Raw genomic sequence first — 24361 nt, forward strand, 5'->3', positions numbered from 1 at the left:
ATGCCTAATGCCAAAACCCCTGCTATTATTTATGCAACTCTCCCTTAATTTACTTGGTTCTATGTTATACCTAGCATTAAAGTTAAATTCTAACCCTCACTTGTCTCTCCTTCCTGAAGTTTAAAACACTTTTTTACTTATTTAATACTAAAATGACTGCAATTTTTCCCAATCCCCTACACCAGTTTCGCTTCTTCCTCTTTCCTCCCCTTCTCTTTTCATATACAAAGAAAGAACCTTGACTTTCTTCTTGTATTCAGACTTTTCACTCTTACATTTTATTAATGCTACAGGCACATTATTTCTCCAAGTCAAGAGTAAATAGCAAACTTCTCTGCCCCTTCCCCTTAACTGTAAGCTGCTGATTACCGAAAGGCCCTGGCTATTGATCTCAAAGCTAGAGGACAGTTTACATGCACAATGAGCTAGGCAGAGCGGCTAGCTTTTTCTCAGCCTTAGGCAGCAAATGCTGATCAAGTGTCTGCTCAAACAGGGTATCTGGAAAGAATACCTGAAATCAATGTTGCTGAACACAAAGGTATTCAGGAAAATTGGAATTGTACTGTTTCTTCTCTTCATTTATATAGGGGAAGTGATGAGAACCATGGTAAAATGTAAAAACATGATGTAATTTCATACTGTTTTGTATATATAGCTTTGAAAATAGGAAAAACTAAGTTTAGTGAAGTTAAACAGATTCTGATTCATTAGTATCACTTTTAATGGAAAAGTTACAACATTTGGACCATATATCTTTATTATAAATTCTGAAGTATCAGTCTTTTTTCTGAAAATAGCTAAATATTTCTTTAAAGTCTTTCCCCAGTGCTGTGTACTTGCTAATCTTCCTAGGGTCTAAGTTCTAAAGTTCAGATAATGGAGAATGTTCCATTACATACTGAACCCAAAATATATTGTAAGACAAAGAGTATTATTTTGGTAATTAAAAAAAAAGTAGGCTGGGCACGGTGGCTCATGTCTGTAACCCCAGCACTTTGGGAGGCTGACACGAGCAGATCACCTGTGGTCAGAAGTTTGAGACAAGCCTGGCTAATATGGCAAAACCTCATTTCTACTAAAAATACAAAAATTAGCCAGGCGTGGTGGCAGGCACCTATAGTCCCAGCTACCCTGGAAGCTGAGGCATGAGAATTGCTTGAACCTGGGAGGTGGAGGTTGCAGAGGGCCGAGATGGAACCACTGCACTCTGGCCTGGGAAATAGAGCAAGACTCCATCTTAAAAAAATAGAAAGTAAAAATACGTGACACTGTACTTAGATTGAAAGAAGCAGTTTTTTCAGTGTTTGAATAGGAATAAGTCACATGTCTATGCAAATATATTCCCTTATCATAACAGTAACAAGTAGTGACTGTGTACACATAGATACATACATGTATACAGACATAGGCTTTAATCTTAAACATTCACTTGAATTTAAAAACATATATTTACATTTCAAAAAGAGAAAAGGAATAAGATTATCACAATCAATGCTTTTCTCTAGTTCTTTGAAATTACTCAAATAACACAAACATTAGAAAACAAAAAGTGGTAAGCCCTGGAATCCAAGGCCATAGCTCAGCCACGTCAGAAATAATTTATTCAACACCATATCTCTGACCTTGAGTCAAGACAATTTACTAGAGATCTTAACTCTTTGCTGTAAAAGAGAATTCACTAAGTTTCAAACAACGCTTATTCTCACAATGCTTATTCTCACATAGCCTTTATTCGCACTATTCTATACAGCAGCCACATGTGGTTACTGAGCACACGAGCTACATATGGTAACTGGGCTCTTGAGACTAGATATACCTTGGATTTTGAAGACTTTCATTAAAATAAGTAAAATATTTCATTCGTTTATGTTGAAAACATATTGAAATATTTTTGATATGCTGGATTATATTATTAAAATAATTTCACCTGTTTCTTTAATGAGTTTTAATGTGGCTCCTAGAAAATTTTAAAGTACATATGCAACTCGTATTACATTTCTATTGAACAGTGTTGCCTATGTCACTCACTATGTCACTCTAGCACTTAATAATCATAGCATTGTTTTCAAACAAGTTCAAACCCTCTAAATGAGGTAACTGTCCTTTACTTGGCCCATTCAATTTTTTGTGCTGATTTTGTCTCTCCTAGCAGATTAGACAGTGAAGTAACTAATAAGCAGCTACTTATTGACCAAATTTCATTCCTTCATTCAAAACTACAATCTTAATTTTATCAGAAGAGGATCTTTATCTTTCAGGATTCATAAAGCATGTTTGTCTGGAAATATTTGATGAGAACCAAGATTCCCTCCAAGGAAGTATTTTATCAACTCCTTAAACTCCTATAGAAATAGATGTGATCTCAGTCAGTACATTTAGGAGAATTTATCCTTGAGAGCATATTTTTTAAAATTGCTAATATTTTCCTTATTTTATTCATCAATCTTTTAATGGATATCTCTTCCTCATTCCAAACAGATTTAAGATAGCCTTCAATGATCCATTAAAGTTCAGTGTAATTTTTAAATGCTTAAATACAATGTAAAAGCCTACCTGACCCATGGTTCCTTACCTATACCACAGAACACAGAAAATAATTAAGTATTTATTTTCTCAATTATCCCAAGAATGGCACATCTCTAGGACCACTCTAGATGCACAAGAAAAAAATTAATTCACTCCACAGAATAGATGCCTTAAGTTTTATCTATGAATTCTCCAGCAGAGCCCAGTGAAGAATTGACTAGACCCTTGTGTTGCCTAAATATTAATGATTAAGATTCAGAAACAGAAAGTGTTTTTATGTGTACAGTTGTGGTTTCTCACAAGCTCTCAGAAAAAAAAACATTAGAATTTTGTCTGGCAGATTGTATAATTATGCTCTTAAAAGACTTCTAAGAGTTATTTAGAAAAACATGGACAAGGAGTGGGACAGTCATGCCTTGAACCTAGACTAGACACTGTACTATATTTTTACTTAAAATCATAAATTTTAATAAAGTACACATATGAATTCCACATTTCCATTTTTAAAATATCACCAAGTAATTACAGTCACAGATATAAGAATAATTGGTAATTTAAGGTTCTACTTTACCCAAATATATCAATCCAAATCCTCCAGAGCCAATCTTCTGGCCCAGTACCCACTGATTGCCTTCCATATCGTCCAGAACCTTGCCTTCTGGAAGTGGAATAGGAAGTTTGTATTTCTCATTTCTTCTTGGTGGCATCACTTCTGTTGGCAGAAGGGGTGAGATAAATGGGTAAAAATAAAAACAAACAAAACTCTTTATAGAGTTAAAATACATTTCCCAAAATGTTTTCAATGGGAACTTTCCCAGGTTCCCAGAAATTAGGATTCTAAAGTTAATTCAGTTTGGAAAAGTCCACACATTATATTCAAATTAGAAATTCACATACATTACAATACTGAGATCTAAGAGGTACTGATATTAAAAAAAAAACAAAAAAAAACAGAAACAATCAAATGTCATTTAATACATTTCCAAAATTCATTTCGGAGGTCTATAGCACATATTAACAGTGCAGGATAAACCTTAAGAAACAAGAAATTAACAATTTCCAATGAAAAAAGAAAATACATTTCATATACATGGAATTATTGCTTTCATTGAGAATGTGAAGTGTTAAAAATGAGAGGATCTTCAGCCCTAGAAAAGAACACAGAATCGGATTGGGAAGACAGACAATGGCAATGGACATCACCACCACCAAGCAAAGCATATGACACCGAGGAGGTATTCAGTAAACGTTTGTTAAATGAGCCAGGGATTTTTATGGATATATAATTTAGCAGAATACTAGACCATTGTGTAGTTCCCAGGCTGCCAAAATATTCTCAGCATTTTGTCTTCATACTCTCTCCTTCTCAGTTCATCACAGTGAAATGTGATGAGAGATTTGACATAAAACTTGCATTGAGGACTTCATCTTAGCCCTAGGAAGGTACCCAGAGATTACTACCTTGCAGATTACGGCTGTACCACCACCAACAAAAGCATAATCTCCACAGTATAGCCATGCAACTTTAATCAACTAATTGTACATGGGTTATCAAATTTCTCAATGGGAGATTTTGAGTTAAAAGAGAAAATTTCTTAGGGGAAATATATATATATATGCGCTAGCATATATGCCTGAAAAGGTAACCATGGTCCTCTGAGTATTTCTGAAGAATTTGTAAAAACTATTAAGGGCTTTTGATATGAAAGTTAACTATAAACATATATACGTAAGTGTGAAGTTTTCTTTATGTAATCTTACCTTCTGTAAGAGAAAGTGTCTGTTTTTCCTTTAACAGGCTTTTCCTCCTTCACTTAATCCAATGCCCTGCTTTTTTACTAAGCAGCGACGTCCAGGGTAGAGTCGCTGCTTGTATCTTTAACAATATTCACCTGTCCTCCTCCTGATAAGCACACAAGGGAAGCTAGGAATTTGGATGGTGAACCGAGCCTAGAGCATTGATTGTATTATAAAATAGGAAAAGTTTTTGTAGAGGTTTTCCTTAACCAGTGCGTTATAGATGCTGGTGCCTAGTACAGATTTGCTGATTTAAAACTTAAAGTCTTCGAAGTGTAAACTACTGATTAAGGCAGTAATTCTTAATAATCAAGAGGATAAACACACTTTGGGGCAAGACAGTGGCATCAGGACTTGAGGCGAGAAAGGAGACCCTATGAAATTCACATCCTGGGGGCGGGTCCCAAGTTCATCTGCTCGGGGAAGCGACAGCCTCCTCTCAGGGCCAGTCCCTGTCACGGTGTCCCTTCAGCTTCTGGGTGCCTTCCGGGGCTAAGATGAAGTCCTCAACACGAGCTTCCGGGCAAACTGGTACCAAGAGGTTAACATAAGCCAGGGCTGACCTCCATCCCCGCGGCGGCCCCTGACCCTGCGTCTATCAATGAGAGCAGCGCCGCTCAGCTGCCCCGTCTGTCAGTCCTTGGCGCACCAGAGACCCCCCGCCATCCCCCGGCCCCCACTACCGCGCAGCGAACTAACTTCCCGCCCCAAGTTCTCTCTGCACCGGCAAAAAGACAAACCCCACCCTCTTTTCCGCTAACACCTGGGATCCCGCTTTTGGCAAACGGGAGTTGGAGACTCCTAGTTCTCACTCCAAGCGGAGAAAAAGCCAGGAACGAAACGAGGAAGCAGCGACCCTGCCTGAGCCGGGGCTGAGGGCCGGGGGCTGGGACGCGGCCTGGAGCCCAGGCGCCTCACCCCGACCGCAGCCCTTCCCCGAGTGGGGCCGCGGCTAGGGCACTACAAGCGGAGAGCTGGGCGCTGAAGTGCGGAAGTGCGGGGGTGCAGCCTCCCACCTAGGACCACTGACCAAGAAACTGACCGGGCTTCACTGTCCTCCGCCGCGGGGTAGCGTGCGCCACCTCCTGCCTGCCTCTCAGCACCAGGCGGGGCCCCCGGGCCTGCAATCCCGCGGGTAGGCGTGCCCAGCACTCCAGCAGGCCCGCGGTAGGGCCTTTGTAACTTCTCTCCAGCTGTGTCGGCCTCGTACTGCAGCGGCCTGCGGAGCCTCGCACAGGCCGCAGCCGGTTCCTTCCAGCGGCCTGTCCACGCCCTGGAGACGCCCAGGGGAAGGAGAGGGCGCGGCTACATGGGGAATGGGAGCTGTGTCATTACCTCCACCCTGGCCCGCCAGCGTCTGGACGAAGTGCCGCAGCCACACCAGTTTGGGACGAAATAACCAGGACATGGATTTGTGTAGGAGTGTTAGGTCTCCCGTGTCATGACCTGAGTACTACGAGCTTCCAAATGGCCAGTCCTTACCGAGCTCTCGCCGAGCAACTAGTGGTACTAGCGAAGATTCCACTTACCGGGACCTGTAACTCCCCGCCTTTAAATTCTCAAAGGCATGTTGGTTCAGGACCTATTTCTGCCATTAATCGTTGGATAATTTTAACAACGTAATTACAAACTTCAGGTTATATGTCTTTGAAATGGAAATAATCCTAGTTATTAGATTATAAGGTTGTTTATAAGATTATGATGTGAGGACTTTATTAAGCACTTTTCGAATATATAAAGATTCATAATGGCCAGGCGCGGTGGCTCACGCCTGTAATCCCCAGCTCTTTGGGAGGCGGAGGTTCGTGGATCATCTAAGGTCAGGAGTTCGAGACCAGCCTGGCCAAGGTGGCGAAACCTCGTCTCTACTAAAAATACACAAAAATAGCCAGGCGTGGAGGTGGACGCCTGTAATCCCAGCTACTCAGGAGGCTGAGGCAGGAGAAGCACTTGAACCAGGGAGGCAGAGGTTGCAGTGAGCTGAGATTGTGCCATTGCACTCCAGCCTGGGCAACAAGAGTGAAACTCCATCTTGGGGTGGCGGGTTGGGGAGGGGGGCCAGGAAGACTCATAGTAAGCTTATATTTTACACTAGACCAAACAAATGCTTAGAAAAAGGTTATTAAACAATACGTCAGCATTCTACATAGGAACCACCAATAATTGGTTGGGATGAAAATACTGAAAGGAAAATTGGAGCCATTTAATGACTTTGATAGATTAAGGAATTGGGACCTCCTACATCTTTCAAACTATCACCAAAATGAAAGATGGCATGAGAAGACGTTTCTAAAAACAAACAAAAAGTATTTTTTTAAAAACTTAGTCTATAGAATAATTGTGCCCTGCAGACATTTACTGGCCCAACAGTGTTCATTCTTGTTTCCGTAAGATATAGATGTAACAGATGCAATTGGTTACCGATCCTAATATCCATATTGGGTACTCTTTCCTCCTTTCCAAATTTGTTCAGCTTTCCACCACTTCCCCAGGTCCCTTTTGGGAAGACACAACTTCAGTACCAGCCACAGCAGATTACTTATAGGTGGTTCCTCTCTCTCCCTATAGGTATATATGTATCCCGTGTGTTAGTAAATCCTGTTTGCTCAACCTTCAAAATACACTCAGCATCAATCACTTAGCACCCTTACTGGCATTCTGGCTCAAACCATATTTTCCCTAGGTAATTGTAATACCCTCCTAAATGTTGTATACCCTCTTGCCCCTTTAGTCTTTTCAAAACAAATAGCCACATGGTCCTTAAAACTTAAATACTTCCTGAGCTTAAAATAATTCAGTGTCATTCCAACTTACTCACTACTAGCCAATCTTCTCTATGACCTTAAACAGCATTTCTCCACCTGGGCACTACTGACAGCCTGGATAATTCTTTGTTGGGGTTATAGAAGGAGGAGGATTGAGAGGATACTGCTGAATATCCTGTGCGTTGTAGGATATTTAGCAGTATTCCTAGTCTCCCCAGCACTCCCTCCCACACAAGTTATGACAACCAAAATGTCCCCGAACATTAACAAATTTTGCCAAACTTGCCACTGGTAAAAAACAACAGTGATCTACCTATTATGCACCCCCACTCCCCAATCTCCTATTACTCTCTTCAACTACAGTGGCCTGCTGTTCTCAAGAACTTTGCACATTTCCTGCCACCTGGACCACTCTTCAACCTCGTATTTGTATGGCCTACTCCATCACTTTCTTTAGGTCTTTATTTAAAAGTCAATTAGGTGATAACTTTCCTGAACCAATCCTATCTTAAATTTCAACCCACCCAACAATATTTCATAGCCTCTTTCCCTGTATTTCCCCCTAGTACTTACTGCTATACAGCAATATATTATACAATTTATTATTTATTTTGACAAGACAGTTTTTTCAGTAAATTGTATGTTTCGTGAGGTCAGGCAAGATTTTTGCTTGTTTTCATTACTACTGTATCCCTAACCCCTAGAAAAGATATAGACAACCATTTCCTTGTTGAATGAATAAATGAATCATGGTGACTCCATTCCCATTTCAATGATTGGTTTAGACAGTACAAAATAAACATGTGTTGAACCTAGGTAATAAGAGGTGAAAAAAGTTTCCTGAACACATTCTTGAAAGATATAATATGTAATGTGATGCTTAAAATGGCTACAGTCATTGTGTGACCATGAAGGTCAGAGAAAGTACAAACCTAAAACCCCAGGAATGGTAGGATACTCAACAAATGATGTTAGAACAGCTAGACATCCACATATACAAAAAAAGAAAGAGGCTGGGCGCAGTGGTTCATGCCTGTAATCCCAGCGCTTCGGGAGGCCAAGGTGGGCAGATCACGAGGTCAGGAGATCAAGACCATCCTGGCTAACACAGTGAAACCCTGCCTCTACTAAAAATACAAAAAAGAAATTAGCCATGAGTGGTGGCAAACACCTGTAGTCCCAGCTTCTAGGGAGGCTGAGACAGGAGAACCACTTGAACCCAGGAGGTGGAGATTGCATTGAGATGAGATTGCAGTGAGCCGAGATTGCGCCACTGCACTCCAACCTGGGCAAAAGAGAGAGACTCTGTCTCAAAAAAAAAAAAAAGAAAGAAAAAGAAGAAAGACAAAAACCTCAGCCCTAATTCATACCTCATGTAAAAATTAACTTGAAACTGATCATACAGCTAAATGTAAATACAAGATCTAAATCTAAAACTTTTTAGAGAAAACCTAGCAGAAAATCTGAAATCTTTGAATCTGTGTACTTATAAGGAACAAAAAATTTAAAAGCTGGAAACCTTAAAAGAAGAAATTGACAATTTAACCACATCAAAATTAAAACCTTTTGCTCTTCAAAAAATACTATTAAGTTACAAAGTGTTAATAAGGATTTGGAACAACTTGGAACTCTCTTATATTGCTGTTGATGGTATAGCCACTTTGGAAAACAGTTTGGCAGGTCTTTATAATGTCAAACATGTAATTAACATACAACCCAGTATTTGCATATTTACCCAAGATAAATTGAAACCTGTGTCCACACAAAGACTTGTAGGGGAATCTTTAGAGCCGTTTCATATGTAATAGCCAAAAACTGGAAATAAATTTCCATCATCAACTGGTAAATGAAGAAACAAATTATCTACCATATAATGGATTATCACTCAGCAATAAAAAGGAGCAAAGTACCAGTACAGTCAACAAGCTGGATGAATCTCAAAAGCATGATTCTATGTGAAAGAAAAAGACACAACAGAATATATACAATGTAATCATTTATTCAAAATTGAAGAGCTGGGCTTGACTGCAAAGAGCTGAAATGTTGCAAATGTTAAATCTCTTTATTGTGGTAGTAGATATATTATCATACATTTGTCAAAATTCCTCTATTTATACACTTAAAATTGAATTTTATATAAATTATGCCTCAATAAAATAGATTTAAAAGAATGGCAAAAGAGAAACATGGGAAGATCCTGAGTCTTTGAAGCCATTATTGAACTACTAATTCAGCTAATCCTGAACCACCATATTTTCGTATTCATCCATAAGGTGTTAAGTATTCTTATCATTCAAACCACCTAGCATTGGTTTTTATGTTTCTTGCAGCCAAAATCTTCCTAAGAGTAAAATATTCAAGTTTCTTAAGTGCCAGTGATTTTTAAATATTAATAAATTTGTACTAAATAAAAATGGCAACAGAAGAGCAGGTAAACCTATATTGAGAATATGTGTTTTCTTTAAGTGTTGGGATTTAATGCAGAATTTTATGATTCAGAGCATATTGCTGTGTGTATGTTTCAAGATGAAAACTGACAGAATATAGAAATACAAATTTTGGAACTAGTGAAAGAACATCTTCTGAATGAACATGATGAGAAACAAGAAAGAAAAGAGAATCTAGACATGAAAGCACTGAAGTGTGAGTCATCAGAAAAAAATACGGGGAAAACAAGGTTTTCAAACAAAGCTATTTTGATAGATCTTACAGGCTGTGAATGATTCACCACACACACACACACACACACACACACACACACACAAGGACTTTCTTGGCTGTATGCCAACTTGTAGGTATGGCATGGATTCTGCTTTTCAAAAAACCAGGTGCTGTAAAATGCCTACATTGGTTAAAAAGAAAAAGAAATACCCAACCATTTAGTGAGCATACTTTGCAAGGCCAATATCATTTCAAATCAATTAAAGTGCATAGACAAAACATTCAGAAAAAGCCAATTTTTGTTATTTAAAGTGAGATAAGGAGATCACATCAGTAGAAGCATTTTGCCTGCCAAAGAAGAGCTAGTTTTTTGTTTTATAAAGTCAGGGGCCATTTGCACTCAAACTCACAATCTCTAAACAGCTAAGCAATTCCTGACATAGAAATTTTGAAAATAGTAGAATTCAGGTAAATGGAATTCCAAGTAATCAGATATACAATCAGACCAAATTTCTGTGTCCTCTGCATTCTTTACATATAAGATCATTACAAAGTAAAAACTTAATCGTCCAAATTACATAATTCTCATTTTTCTATATAAATGAAGGATTCGAATATTAAAAATAATTTAAAATGTCATGTCAGTATGTCATGTAAACCGAAAGTATCTAAGTCTCAATCAATTTGGAAGTTTGTTTTGCCAAGGTTAAGGATATGCCCAGGATATAGCCTCAGGAGGTTCTAAGAACATGTGTTCAAGATGGTTGGGCTACAGTTTGGTTTTATATGTTTTAGGGAGACAGAAGACATCAATCAATACTTGTAAAATATACATTGGTTCAGTCTGGAAAGGCCCAACAGCTTGAAAGAGGGGTGGAAGGTTCCAGGTCATGGGTGGATTCAAAGAGTTTCTGAGTTTATCTAAAGATCTGGAATCAACAGAAAGGAATATCTGGGTTAAGATAAGGGGTTATGGAGACCAAGGGTATTAGTTTACTAATGGAGCCTCCAGGTAGCAGGCTTCAGAGAGAATGGACTGTAAATGTTTCTTATCAGACTTAAAAAGATGCCAGATTCTTAGTTAATTCTCTCCTGGATCAGGAAAAAGACTTGGAAAGGGAAGGGGATTCTCTACAGAATGTAGATTTTCTCCACAAGAGAAAGTTTGCAGGGCCATTTCAAAACATATCAAAGAAATATATTTGGGGGTAAAATACTTCAATTTCTTCAGGGCCTGCTATCTGTCATGTTGGTATCTTATTGCTACAAAGAGACTGTCTTGCCAGTCTTAAGGTCTGTGCTTTAATATTAATGCTGGTCAGTTGTACGGGAATTTAAAAGGAGGAAGGTATAATAAGGCATACCTAACCACCCATTTCCATCATGATCTGAATTGGTGTTTCCAGTTAACTTTGGAATGCCCTTGGCTGAAAAGAGGAGTCCATTCAGTTAGTTAAGGGGCTTAGAATTTCATTTTTCATTTATAGTCAAAAGGTTCAATAAAATTTTTTTAAGAATATCAATTTGTAGAGCCCTGATGCCAAACAATCTAAATACAAATATATATCAAATTCTCTCTCAAATAATTGTATGCAGTAAACCAAATATTGACTAGCCAAAAGTGGTATGATTCTTAGCCTGTCAATTCCCCCAAATACAAGCACCATAAAAGGTTAATCATAAGACTATATTTACATTCTACATCCTTTTTTCCCCCAATTAACATGCCTGCAGTAACCAAAAACATGAGCTGGATAAGGAGGAAGAGGAGCTGGCTGAATGATTTTTAAGCAGAAGCTGAATATTCAATAAGAATAGAGTTGATGATACACTCGGAGGAGAGGTAAGAAACAGATTTTAGGCTCTCCTTTCATTCAACTGCAATAACATCCTCTAAGGGACTTGAAAGAACCTTCTATTCCCCAAATATTTTTGGCCATTCCCAAAGACTATCTCATATCTGCTCCATCATTTTCTCTGAACCCTTTGGTTGATATCTACTGTTCAGCCATAGTTTACCTAACAAACTAGGTGGAAGTACCTGGCTAATGTTGCTAGCTGCCTTCTTCCACACTGCTCTATCCCTGACACTCTGTAGCTTGCAAGGCATCAAAATGGACCTGGGTTTTCTGGAGCCCTTAAGACACTTAAATCAACTTATGGTCCACACAGAAGCAAGGTTTCTCCTGTCCGTTTGGGTCACAATTTCTCTTACTGCTTTACTACTTCCACTGTAGGGGCTAACCAATGTTTAAGGTAACCAATGTTTTAATGTAAACAGTGTATTTACATTATATTATTAATACATTTAGGTTTTCTTCTAAGTCTCACTGCCAATTTCAGGACCTAACCATGCAGTTGGGAGCTAATGTACACAACAAGTGAAAGATGTTATATTCAGATTTATTGTCCTTTAGATATCAGAAAAGTTATTGAATAAACCTAGTCTTCCTGACTTCTCTTACCTGTTATATTGAGTTAACTCACTGAAGATTCCTTGTTATTTCAGGCAAATAGACTCAGATATCTCTGGATCTAGAAATGAGCAAAAAAAAAACAGATTCCAGCTGAGATATACACAATTATCAAATTTCTTAAGATATACTAATATTTAAATCCATTTATTATCAAATATATCCTTACCTCGGCAACATAGCAAGACACTGTCTCTACCAAAAATTATTAATAAAAAGTAAAAAAAATTAGCCAGGTGTGGTAGTGCCTACCTGTATTCCCAGCTACTCAGGAGGCTGAGGTGGAAGGATTGGGAGCCTGGGAGATTGAGGCTGCAGTGAGCTATGATCACAACACTGTACTCCAGTCTGAGCAACAGAGCAAGACTGTCTCAAAAAAAAACACAAAAACAAAAAAAACTATAATTAAATCATAAAATGCATGCTTATAATAAATATTAAAGAAAATATCAAGAAGTAATTATAGAGGAATAAATCTCCCATAGAAAAACAATTTAAAAATAATCTCTGTTAACATTTTAGTGCATTTTCTTTCAGTATTTTAGTTTTTATCATGTAAAAGGTTTTAGGTTATATGCTTTCCACAGTTGTACTCAAATTGCATGTATATAACATTTTTATTCTGCTTTTTTAAATTAATAGTATAACAAAATTGTCCCCCTCTCCAGTCATGTGTCATGATCCTCCTATCCTTAAACAATTAGTCACTTTCATATGCTTATTGGGGTAAAGATTTGGGGAAAGACAAGGTGTGATCTCAGGAAGCCAGGGAATTCATATTGAAATAAAAAGAAATGCTAGGGAGAAAAATAATAAAGAAGGCTAGAAGAGAAACAGAAAAGACAAGAATTCAATCCTGTCGGATGTAGGAGAAATTTTTAGGGAATAAGGAGAGAGGAATATGAGAGTTTTGGGGGAGAACAGCTGCTCTGAGATAACTGAGACTGAAAGAGAAATAAAAAGAGCATTTTTAAGAGTTAAATGTACTTCCCCTTTTGGCAATGTTCTGAGGAAGTGCAATAAGGATGCACATTGCTTTCAGTTATCTTTGGCTGCAGGAGAGTTGTTTCTTGGAATATGATCCTATGCTGAGGATCTTTTAAAAATGAGGGTATAAACTGGCCAGGATGATGCAGGTTGTATAATAGCTCTTAAAATTGTTTTATTTTTACGTAAATCAGATAATTACTTGTTTCACATCTTGATTTTTAACAACTAATAGTACTGTGGCTTCTGCAACCTACATCAATATATAAATATTTTATCATATTCTAGTTGTACATGTTTTCTAAGATTCCATAGTGTAGTTGTATCATCATTTAACCATTTTTCTTTAGAGGAATAATTAGGCATTTTAAATTTTGTTCCGAATTAACAAGAAAGCAGAGATTTAATCAGTCTTATTTAATCAGCACCTATAGTACTGGCTGAAGGTTGTGTGGTTGGGGCTTGCATATTAAATTGACAAAAGGCAGATTAACAGGAAAAAAGTATAAATATATTTTGAAGAAGTGACTAGACAAAAGAAATGAAGGCTCCTAGAGGCAGTAAACTGTGGAACAGTGACTAGGAAATCTAGGGTAGACAAGACTCGTTTAATCAATTTCGTTAGGCAGATAAGAATAATTCTCCTCCTTATGGTGCTGTAGTGGAAAACACTTTTACAAGTGGAAATCTATGTTGCCTTTACAAAGGGAAATTTATACAACACTGTCAGGCAGAAAGGAGGAGGCCAGAAAGTTCTCCTTGTGTGTGCTCATATTAGTCCTTTTTCACACTGCTATTAAGAAATATCCGAGACTGGGTAGTTTATAAAGGAAAGCTGTTTAATTGACTCACCGTTTAGCATGGCTGGGGAGGCCTCAAGAAACTTATAATTATGGTGGAAGGCAAAGGAGAAGCAAGTACCTTTTTCGTAAGGCAGCAGTAAAGAGAGAGAGCTGGGGAAACTGCCACTTATAAAACCATTGGATTTAGGAAGAAGTCACTCACTACTATAAGAACAGCATGAGGGAAAACCACCCCCAGGATCCAATCACCTGCCACCAGGCCTCTCCCTCAGCACATGATGATTACAATTTGAGGTGAGATTTGGGTGGGGACACAGAGCCAAACCATATCAATGCTGCTCCTCAATTGCTTTCACCTTAAAATTATCCGTATACGGAAGTGGCATATTTTGGGTGTGTCATATTCTAATTCTTATATTGGCATGTAGCAAGCAATAAGATTTATGTTTGTTGAATGAATACTTTCTACACTGCCTGTTTTTCAGAATTTTATATTTTCTCAATGAGATGACAAATTATTATGTTGCTTTAATTTTTATTTCTCTGATTACTAGTAAGGTTCAGAAACTTCTCACTTGCTTATTAGGCATTTGTACTTTGGAAAATTAGTTTTTTGTTCATAGCTTTACCAATTTTTCTATTCAGTTTTTTGATCATTTTCTGAAAACAGTTTCTTTAATGGCAAAAAAAAGGGAGACATATTATAGGAGTATTATAAGGTTTAAATGAGAAGATGGCAAAGACCTAGCATAGTAAATATCTCCTTAGATATGATTGTACGTCCTCAATTTTCTCAATCCTGGGAATACTCTTGAGTAGGAAGATATTGGCCCACATCTTTTAAAACACTCATTCGAAAAATGGGGGATTTTGTTTCTGTGTCTTTGGCAAACAGCTTTTTACTTTAAGCTTTCCATTGTACACATGCAGTTGTTTATGGAACAAGAGTCAAATCCTACCTCTGAGCCCCTCACCCTACCTTCCCTCTTTCCCAGAGAAAATAAACATAATCTAAGTTCTTTCAGATTTCATTTTTAGGACCTGTGGCTCTTGAGCTTAGTTTGTCTGAGCTAAAATTATACAAGACCTTGAGTGATAAAGAGTTTAGCCTTCACATTATAGACCTTTGCTTCATAATACAGTAGTCACGAAATACCTGTGACCATTTACATGCAAATGAATCAAGACACCGGGAGAGGTGACTCATGCCTGTAATCTCAGCACTTTGGAAGGCTAAGGCAGGAGGATTGCCTGAGCTGAGGAGTTGGAGATGAGGTTGGGAAACATGATGAGACCCCATCTCTACAAAAATACAAAAATTAGCTGGGCATGGTGGTGCATGCATAAAGTTTCAGCTACTCACGAGTCTGAGGTGGGAGGATGGCTTGAATCCGGGAGGTCAAGACCACAGTGAGTAGTGACTGCACCACTACAATCCACACTGGCCAACAGAGTGCAACTCTGTCCTAAATAAATGAATGAATGAATAAATAAATAAATAAAATTAATTAATTAAGCAAAATAAAAAATTCAGTACCACAATTTCATGAGTTATGTTTCAAGTGCACATTAGCCACATGCAGCTCGTGGCTACCCTGTTGGACGATATAGATTATAAAATACTTCCATCATTATAGAGTTATGTTGGACATCACTACTATAGACAATAGAAAATCACTGGAGACTTGAGCAGGAGGCTAATACTAACTGCTCATGTGTGATAACCACACAGAATATAGAGTGATATATGAGAAAGGTCTGTTCTTTAGCCAATACCATATTTTTTTAATTGTAATTCTAAACTATATTTACTTTCCTTGGTCTTACATATTATTTCTGTATATACAAATATATATTAATTTGAACATAGAAAAGGGTGTGGAAGGCATACACCATACAGATTACATTGGGTTACATCAGCATACAGAATACAAGGAGTTAGAGTAGATTAATGCTTTATTTTAGACCTCTGACAGTTTTTACTTAATACAACAAAGAAAAATTCATGTTTGTTATTTCCATAAAATGAAACTAATGATTTGCCCACTGTCCCTTCATCACATCCATTTTTTTAAAAAGGTCCTAAGGGAAGATAATTTAGTACTACATAGAAAGTAGATACTTTATAGTTTAAAGAAATATATATTCCTTTTTTTGCAATATAGGAAGCCAAAAGTGATATTACTTTATCAAAAATACTTCCTTTTCTGGTGGAAAAGAATATATAATACTGTTTCTGTTCTACTTCCTATCTACCACATATATTAGGTGAGAAAAAAAGGTCATATAATTGGGAACACTTCAGTAAGCAATTGGATAAAATTAATGACATATTATGTTAATCTCGGTTCTGAAAAGACCATGCTTATTTAGTCGTCTCAGACACGTTAAAAAAATTACTCTTTTTCTAGGATATTTAAGAGGATACTTATAAGCCACTCTTATGAAGTCTTTTTAATGGATAACAACCCTAACTAGTCATGGAAATTCTTTCTTCTAAGATTATTCCCCATTTATATAGTTCAGAAGAACAACTCCATTTTGAGGACAGTGTTTTTTTTTTTTACATAGTAATCTAGTTTTATACCCAAATATTATCCACATTTTCTTATTTCATATTTTCACACATATGTGGTTGGGTCCCATCTGATGCCACTTCAATTCACTTATAAAACAGAATTCTGCTGCCCTTTCATACATCATGGAGCTTTCTCTCTCCTTTTCTTCCAAGTAATGGAGAAAAAGGCTACAAAAACCTTCTTCCCTAGAAGTAAAGTTAGCAATGCTGAATTGATTGGATAAGGGTAATGAACATTCAAATGTCAATATATTGGAGGGAGTCAATAGTGTGAAGTATTTATGACAGTGCTGATTCATTTCACAAGGCTACTCAATCAACTATGAAATGCAAATGTTGCTCGAGTCATGAAATCTTCCTCTGAAGCTGTCTGGACAATCTGTTACAGAATAATTCATGCTACATAGATACTCTTGAGTTTTTAATGTACATAATACTTTCCTGGAATCCAATTCCTACTCATAACAAAAATAAACTAATAAATAGATAATAGGCAAAACAGAGAGTAAGGAGACCATAGACTGATGAAAAAAATCTTTGAAAACTTCTGGGTAATTTAATGATAAGAGCAGATGTTTATCTCCCTGCTCCCCTATTTCCATTGAAATATCCAATATAATGTTTTTAAGGGGGAAGGAGGAAAAAAATTCCACAGTAGCAACAGAAAGGAAAGATGAATACTGACAATATGCAGGAAACTGTGGGGACATTTCTGTTAAAAGTAGTACAGATAGGATCATACTGAAGGAAGGCATGGAGTACCCATGTCAAGCATCCTCTTCTAGAAAAGCAATGTACCCATAAGATAGTAGAGAGCATATTAACTGATTAATACCACTACACCTTGAGATTTGGAGGTATTAGGGCTAAAGATAAATCTCAGGCATCATGTCTTCAGGAGCACAGCCTCATTTATGTTGACTGAAAAATTTGGACTATATCTATGCATGCAAGGCTTCATGGGGCAATGACCTGGCACCATTGAACCTTGTCCCCACACCAAGAGCGAACCACCAAGCATTTAGAATAGTACATAGTATACAGATGTTCAATAAATATTTTGAAGGAATAAATGAAGTTTTTTTAAAAAAAAACCTCTGCAAGCCTTCCTTTAGCACTGCCTTGAGGAGTGAAGAACAATGATGAGAGATGGTGATCATGCTCTAAGGCCAAGGTAAGTTGATGGACTGGAACAGAGGGTAAGATGGAATGGCCAGAAATAGCAAACCAGATTCATTCACTCACTCAAATATTCTTGGAGCTTGATTGAAGAGAATGTAATAAAAGAAACCATCCCTGCCTTCTTAAAACTTAGAGCCTTGTAGAAAGAACAGCTGTTAATCACTGAGAAAAACTATAGGATTCTATTAGGAGCCATAACAGGAGGAGCCGATTTTAGCAGTCAGGCAGGATCATGGGAGTAACACTGTGAGGGAGTAACACTTGAGACCTGACAGATGCGGAATTGGTAGCAAAGTGGGAAAGGTAGAACATTTCATAGAGAAAAGGACATACACAAAGGTCCTGAGGTGAGAAGAAATTTGGTAAGTCTCCAAAACAACAACAGCGAGAGGTGATAGCAGAAAATGATTCTGAAAGGTAGGCAAAGACCAGACCATACTGAAATGTATGAATTAAATATTTTTGACCTTTTCCTAAGTAAAATAAGTAGCCCACTCTTCCTTAAATAATAAAATAATATGATATCATCTATATTTTAAGACTAGCTATTAAGTAGAGAATGATTCGTAGTGAGAGGTGGCAAGTCATTATTAAAATTTGTAAGCACCTACCTAGGATTCTCAGAAATTATTTGGGAAGCGATTAGATCATCCATACTCACATTGCATGGGAGCTTGAGTTATTTTATTTCTATAACAAAGGAAAGAGTTGATCTAGACAATATATATGCTAGTAGGAAATTATATCAGGTTAACAGAAACCAAGTCTATTTCTTTTTAGCCACAAAACAAGACAAGGAAAGCACGGATAGCTCTCTGTGGCTGACCAAACTGGGGAAAACCATTATATTTCAGAAAAGATCCTATAATTTAGACTATATTCCTTCTTCAAAGAATCAAACCTGCCTTCTATTAAAAATAATTTATTTTTAATTATTTAGCTGCAATAAACAGAAAATCCTTCTAGAAACATTTTGACTCATATAAATGTAAATAACAACTAAAGAGGATTTTTTTTAAAGATAGCATGTATTAATTTACTATAGTCGATTAACAAATTACAAAAAGCTTAGTGTCTTATACAATATAAATTAATTCTCTTACAGTTTGGAGGTCAGAAATCCTAAAATCAAGACGCTGGCAGAGCTGTGTTCCTTCTTCAGACTCTAGGGGAGAATTCATTTCTTTGACTTTTCGAGCTTCTAGAGACTACCTGCATTCCTTGACTTGTGTCCCTATCTTTTATCTTCAAAGCCAACGTTACAGCTTCTTCCTGTTTTTCTGTCTCAGACCTTCCTTCTTCCTTCTTAGAAAGCCTCTCGTGATTACATTGTGCCCACCCAGATAATCCAGGATAATATTTCTATCTCAAGATCCTTAATGCACTCATATCTGCACAGTCCTTTTGCCATGTAAAGCAACATATTTGTAGAGCTTCAAATATTCTTCTTTATGACACTAAATGAGAGAAAGAAAGGAGTGTCAACCACAGAGTTGTAAACAAAATGATGGTGCTTAAAAATTCAAAACACAGTCAAGTTATCCTTATGCATGAAAGCAAACATAGAGATATTTTCAAATACATAAATGTCAGAACACATATGCTATAGACTGAGTGTCTGGGTCCCCCCAAAATTCATATGTTAAATCCTAACACCCAGTGTGATGATATGTGATGGTATTTGTAAAGCAGGTTCACTGTGCACTGGTTACCAACTTATCTGAGTCTGGTGAGACAGAACACTCACACACAACAAATTACATGAAGCAGATTTGCTACTTACAGATAGGCAGCAAGAGACAACAGAAGCTAGGATTCATGGTGAGCCAGTTTCCCAAGGCTCAGGAAAGCTGGCTGGGGTGGATGGAATCTCAACTATGCATGTCTCACTTGCACATTAGCAGAGGGAATGTGAAAAGCAGCCAGTCCTGTGTTTCATCCTGTGATGTCACATGAGATGCTGAGCTAAAGCACTGAAGGACATCCCTTTCTATTCTAGAGGAGGGGAGACTAGAACAGAACCTGAGCTGTCCCAGCTAGCTCCCCTTCATCTCAAGATCTGGCATTGCCAGCACATTCTATAGTTACTTTTGAGAAGTATAATTGAGAAAGGATGGAGAACTGTGTCAGTCCAAGGTCAACCAGAGAACTACAGTATTTGCAGGTGGGACCTTTGGAAGAACAGCTCATAAGGGTGGAGCTCTCATGAACAGTATTAGGGCCCCAACAAAAGGGAATACAGAGGACTCCCTTCCCTTTTCTGCCATGTAAGGACACATGCTATTTTATGAACCTGTCAGTGGGTCCCTACTAGCCATGAATCTGCCAGTGCCTTGATCTTGGAGTTCTCCGCTTCCAGAACTGAATACATTTGAGAAATAAGTCTCTTTTGTTTATAAAGCCACCCAGTCTATGGTATTTTGTTAGAGTAGCCTGAGCTGACTAAGATAACATACGAGGACACTTAGACCAACTAAAAGCCTAGGAAAAAACATAAAGTGTGAGTCAAAAGTGAGCACACAGCTTCTTTTCTATCTATTCATAACCACAACAACTCTTATGGGAGAGATTTTTGTTTCCTCAAGCCTCTGAAAAAAAATTTCTCTGTAGAAGTAAGAAATAATTTGGATTGATTGAGTTTTCCAAGAGTGAGTGAAGAGGAAGGAAGACAGAAAGGGAAGAGAGATCAACCAGAGAGATGCTATGAAGCTGTGTAGGGTAAAGGTCATTGTAAGACACTGGTTGTGGGTTGGGCAAAGAACCTGATAAGAATGATAGTGTCTACCGTTCTACTCAAAGTTGTTTGAATTATTATAATTTCAATTCCTCTTCTACCTTCCTTCTACTTTTTAAAATTTGTATGAGTGTGTAAATTGAAGAGTCCATGTTTCACATCTGAGCAGATTTGATTCAAATCAGAGATAGCAATGAAAAAGCAGCCAGCCAGAGGCAGCTAAGAGAACAAAAGCCTCTGAAAATCCAGAAAATTTAAGGAAGGCGTTTTGAGTCAATTTTACCTAGATTTTGACAGAATAGGAAAGATGTGGATTGCAACCCAAATGGGAAACATTTGGATTGCAAATGAATTAGGGAAATTATAGCTGGTGGACACCGTGGTGTTAATGATCTGATGTTGACATAATCATTATAAATTTCATTTAAAAATGTACTTGAATGTTTTCTTTATTTTAACTCTCAACTTCAGTGATTTGTTTTGCTCTTCCCTTCCTGAAACCTATCCCTGAAGGGAGGAGATTAACCCTCATACTCTTAGTCTTCTTATCACTAATAAATGTTTCCCTCCCAAGCTCAACTCTCTTCCTCTGATTTTCATTAACACCACATTCTCCCTCTCCTGGTGCTCCTTCTGATCCATCACTATTCCTTTTAAGTCTACTTTGCTTAATTTGCTTCTGCTCAGTCTGTACCCAGAGTGCAGACACTGGCCATCTTTCACTGAAATGAAAGATGTGATGAAAGACAGTCACTTACCTTTTTTTTTTGTGACACGCCACTGCAAACTTAGCAGCATAAAGTAACAGCTATGTATCATACTCACATATTCTGTGGGTCAGGATCTTGAAAAGGGCACAGGGAAAATGGCTTAGCCCTTTGGGAAGGTGTGCATGCTGTGGGTGACTCAGCCTAGGAACTGGAATTATCTAAAAGTTTGATCAGTCACATATTTGGACTCTAAGCCAGACTGACGAGTGTAAGTTGGTTTCCTCACAGCCTGTCAGCCTCAGAGTGCTGGCACTTCTTACATGGTATCTCAGGGCATCAAGTATGAGTGTTCCAAAGAACATGACAGAAATTGCATTGCCTCCTCTTACCCAGCCTCAAAAGTCACATGCATCACTTTCAACCCTATGCTATTGATTTAAAGCAAGTAACAAGCCCACCCAGATTTAAGAAGAGAAATAGACCCACCTCTGGATGGGAGTATTATGGAGATCACAATAGAAGAGAGTGTGGAGGATGGGAGAGATTTTTGCTGCCATCATTGAAAAGTACAATCCGTCGCACAAGTTTTGACCGATCCAGTGAGTTTCAAGCTAGTATGTTTACTTTCCTGCTTGATATTTCTACTGGGATCTAACAGGCATTTCAAATGCAACCTGACCAAACAAGAAAATACGATATTTTTTGCCCAAGCCAAAGCTTAGGATGATGGCAAGATTGTGAGAGGAAACAAGAGGTAGAGTGTATGAAAGACATTTTAGATTATTTAGATGAAAGACAAGGAATTAAGGTCTATACAGTAAGGTACCAGAGACTTAAATGTAAAACCCCAAACTATGATAACCATTGCAAGTAAATCCAGGCAATACCATTCAGGACATTTAAAGATGATATTTAAAACAAAGACAAATAAATGAAACATCTAAAGACATTTAGATTATTTAAAATGATTATTTAGATGTCAAATTGTTACGTATTTTACGTTAATGTTATTAGAGCTGAGGAAAAAGCAGCAAACTGTGTGCATATTCATTGAGCAAAACCTTGATATCAGTATCAAGTTGATGAGAGCTAAAGGAGGACTCAGACAACCAGAAAGACAGCAACAGTTTTATAAAGGCAGAGGTCTTATCGCCATTGTAGGATAAGAACAGGCATCATGCCTGAGACCACCTACCGAAAAACTGACTCCGAGGCTAAACTGGGTTGTTAACTTACATGAAAAGTAAAGTACAGCTGGTAGAAATTAATCTAAATAACTAGCCTCTGAAGATTCTTTAGACTGGACCAGACAGAAATTCAAACTCCAGGAAAATATGGCACATCAATGACTGTACAGTTCAGCAATATTCAGAAAGGGCAAATGACAATGGTAAGTGCTGTGTTAGACATCTCTTTCAGATGGAAATGTGCCTTCTTCATCTAGATACTCAAATAAAGTAGGATGAGTTAGAGATAAATGTAGACCAGGAGCTCATTGGACCCTGAAGCTGGCAAAGCCATTCTGTTACAAAACAAACAAAAAACCCCCAAATCCTAAAAACCTCAAAAAGCAGTCCGTGTCTGCCTCAGTGTAGCAATCTGAAAAATTTCGTCTGGTCATAAGAAATGATTGTTGCTGAGAAGAGAGAATGGAAAGATCTCAAAAGCTATACCACTTTCTTCTGGTCAAAACTTTGGTCAATGTAGAAGTACTTTTAACTTTTTCTTTAAATGTTAGTGAAAGTTTCTTTTGTAAAAGTCAAACCTTGTTTCCATCTGCATTGACACAAAGCAAGATGGTACCATCTAAGCAATGTTAAGAGGAAAATCCGAGCCCTTAAAATGTGTCACATATACACCATGGAATATTATGCAGCAATCAGAAATGATGAGTTTGTGTCGTTTGTAGGGACATGGATGAATCTGGAGAACGTCATCCTCAGCAAACTGACACAAGAACAGAAAACGAAACACCGCATATTCTCACTCATAGGCAGGTGATGAAAAATGAGAACACATGGACACAGAAAGGGGAGTACTAAACACTGGGGTCTATTGGGGGGAAAGGGGAGGGCCAGTGGGAGGGGGAGGTGGGGAGGGATAGCCTGGGGAGAAATGCCAAATGTGGGTGAAGGGGAGAAGGAAAGAAAAGCACACTGCCATATGTGTTCCTACGCAACTGTCTTGCATGCTCTGCTCATGTACCCCAAAACCTAAAATCCAATAAAAAATTAAAAAAAAAAAAAAAAAAAAAGAATTTAACTCCAGTGGTTTACATGAGGAGACTGGTTTAAGACGGAAAAGAATGGTGGAAGTAGGCCAAACAGGTAAAAGGTAGTGAAGGTGGAAGAAAATTGGAGATACAAATTATGTTGATCTCTTCATGCTTGGAGATTGTCTGTTATTTTTTCCTCTCTATTTCATTTGTAATACAAATAGAAAATAGCTCATCAGTTTTCATAGAACCCTTAAGGCTTTTTAAGAAATTTATCAAATAGACTTCTCAGCTGGCTTTTTAGGAATTATTGAATAACTGAACTACAGTTAGACCTCTCATCTTCCAGAATGTCTAAGCATGTTTTTCTAGAGAGATCAAATTGCTAAGTGTTTCAATATAACTGTCAAAAGTTTTAAGAATCTAGGAACTATTCTATTGGCTTACTCTTCCTAAGAAACCGCTTCTCTTCTTTATATTCCTAACCCTTGACATAGAGCTGTAGTAAATAGAATCTATGGATAAGACCAGAAAATTATGTTACCTCTTGTCACTCTTAAGTGTCACCTCTTTCTGGGAGCTTTGGAGTACAAATCACTAAATCAGGATCAATACAAGTCCCAAGATAAAAACAGTTTCCCTTGGCTCTCTATTCTAAAAATAGCTGGCAAGTCCAGGTGCAGTATTTAGACATTTTCCATCTAGATTAAAGACCTAGATTAAGGGATTGTTTGAGCCTATTTTATAATAGATTGTCACTGTCTTTCTTACTAGACACTTCTTCACTTGAAAGCCTAGGCTCTGGTCTTTCTCCTTCACCAGACAGATAAATACTGTAGGGTTGGTCACATTTTTCTAAAACTATGTTGTTTAGCCACATTAAATTCCACTTCTTAAGATCTCTCTTTAAAAATTTTGGCTATATTCAT

At 37.7% G+C, this 24361-nt stretch overlaps 1 protein-coding gene and 1 long non-coding RNA gene across 8 annotated transcripts in view; both read right to left on the reverse strand.

The window, feature by feature from the left end:
- Positions 1–5828, reverse strand: part of VRK2 (VRK serine/threonine kinase 2) — a 103990-nt gene extending 98162 nt beyond the window's left edge. For 2 of the 7 annotated variants that reach the window (XM_035272514.3, XM_078349290.1), the window contains exons 1-2: positions 5659–5828; positions 3098–3238 (exon numbers count right to left, since the gene is read on the reverse strand). In XM_035272514.3, the coding sequence (XP_035128405.3) occupies positions 3098–3238; positions 5659–5731 (214 nt within the window). In that variant the 5' untranslated portion in view covers positions 5732–5828. Of the gene's footprint in view, positions 1–3097; positions 3239–4287; positions 5594–5658 lie in introns of those variants that run through there. The other 5 variants (XM_002757737.7, XM_078349291.1, XM_017964316.4 and 2 more) reach the window with 4 other exon arrangements.
- A 6647-nt stretch (positions 5829–12475) lies between these two features.
- On the reverse strand, positions 12476–19643 carry LOC118147141 (uncharacterized). The gene is made up of 4 exons (XR_004733292.3): positions 19557–19643; positions 18877–19230; positions 15377–15479; positions 12476–12589 (listed from the first exon to the last, which is right to left on the reverse strand). It is a non-coding gene; the product is annotated as an uncharacterized LOC118147141 (long non-coding RNA).
- Between the last annotated feature and the right edge of the window lie 4718 nt (positions 19644–24361).

The sequence above is a fragment of the Callithrix jacchus genome, chromosome 14 (assembly GCF_049354715.1).
Source record: "Callithrix jacchus isolate 240 chromosome 14, calJac240_pri, whole genome shotgun sequence".
Lineage (NCBI taxonomy): Eukaryota > Metazoa > Chordata > Mammalia > Primates > Cebidae > Callithrix > Callithrix jacchus.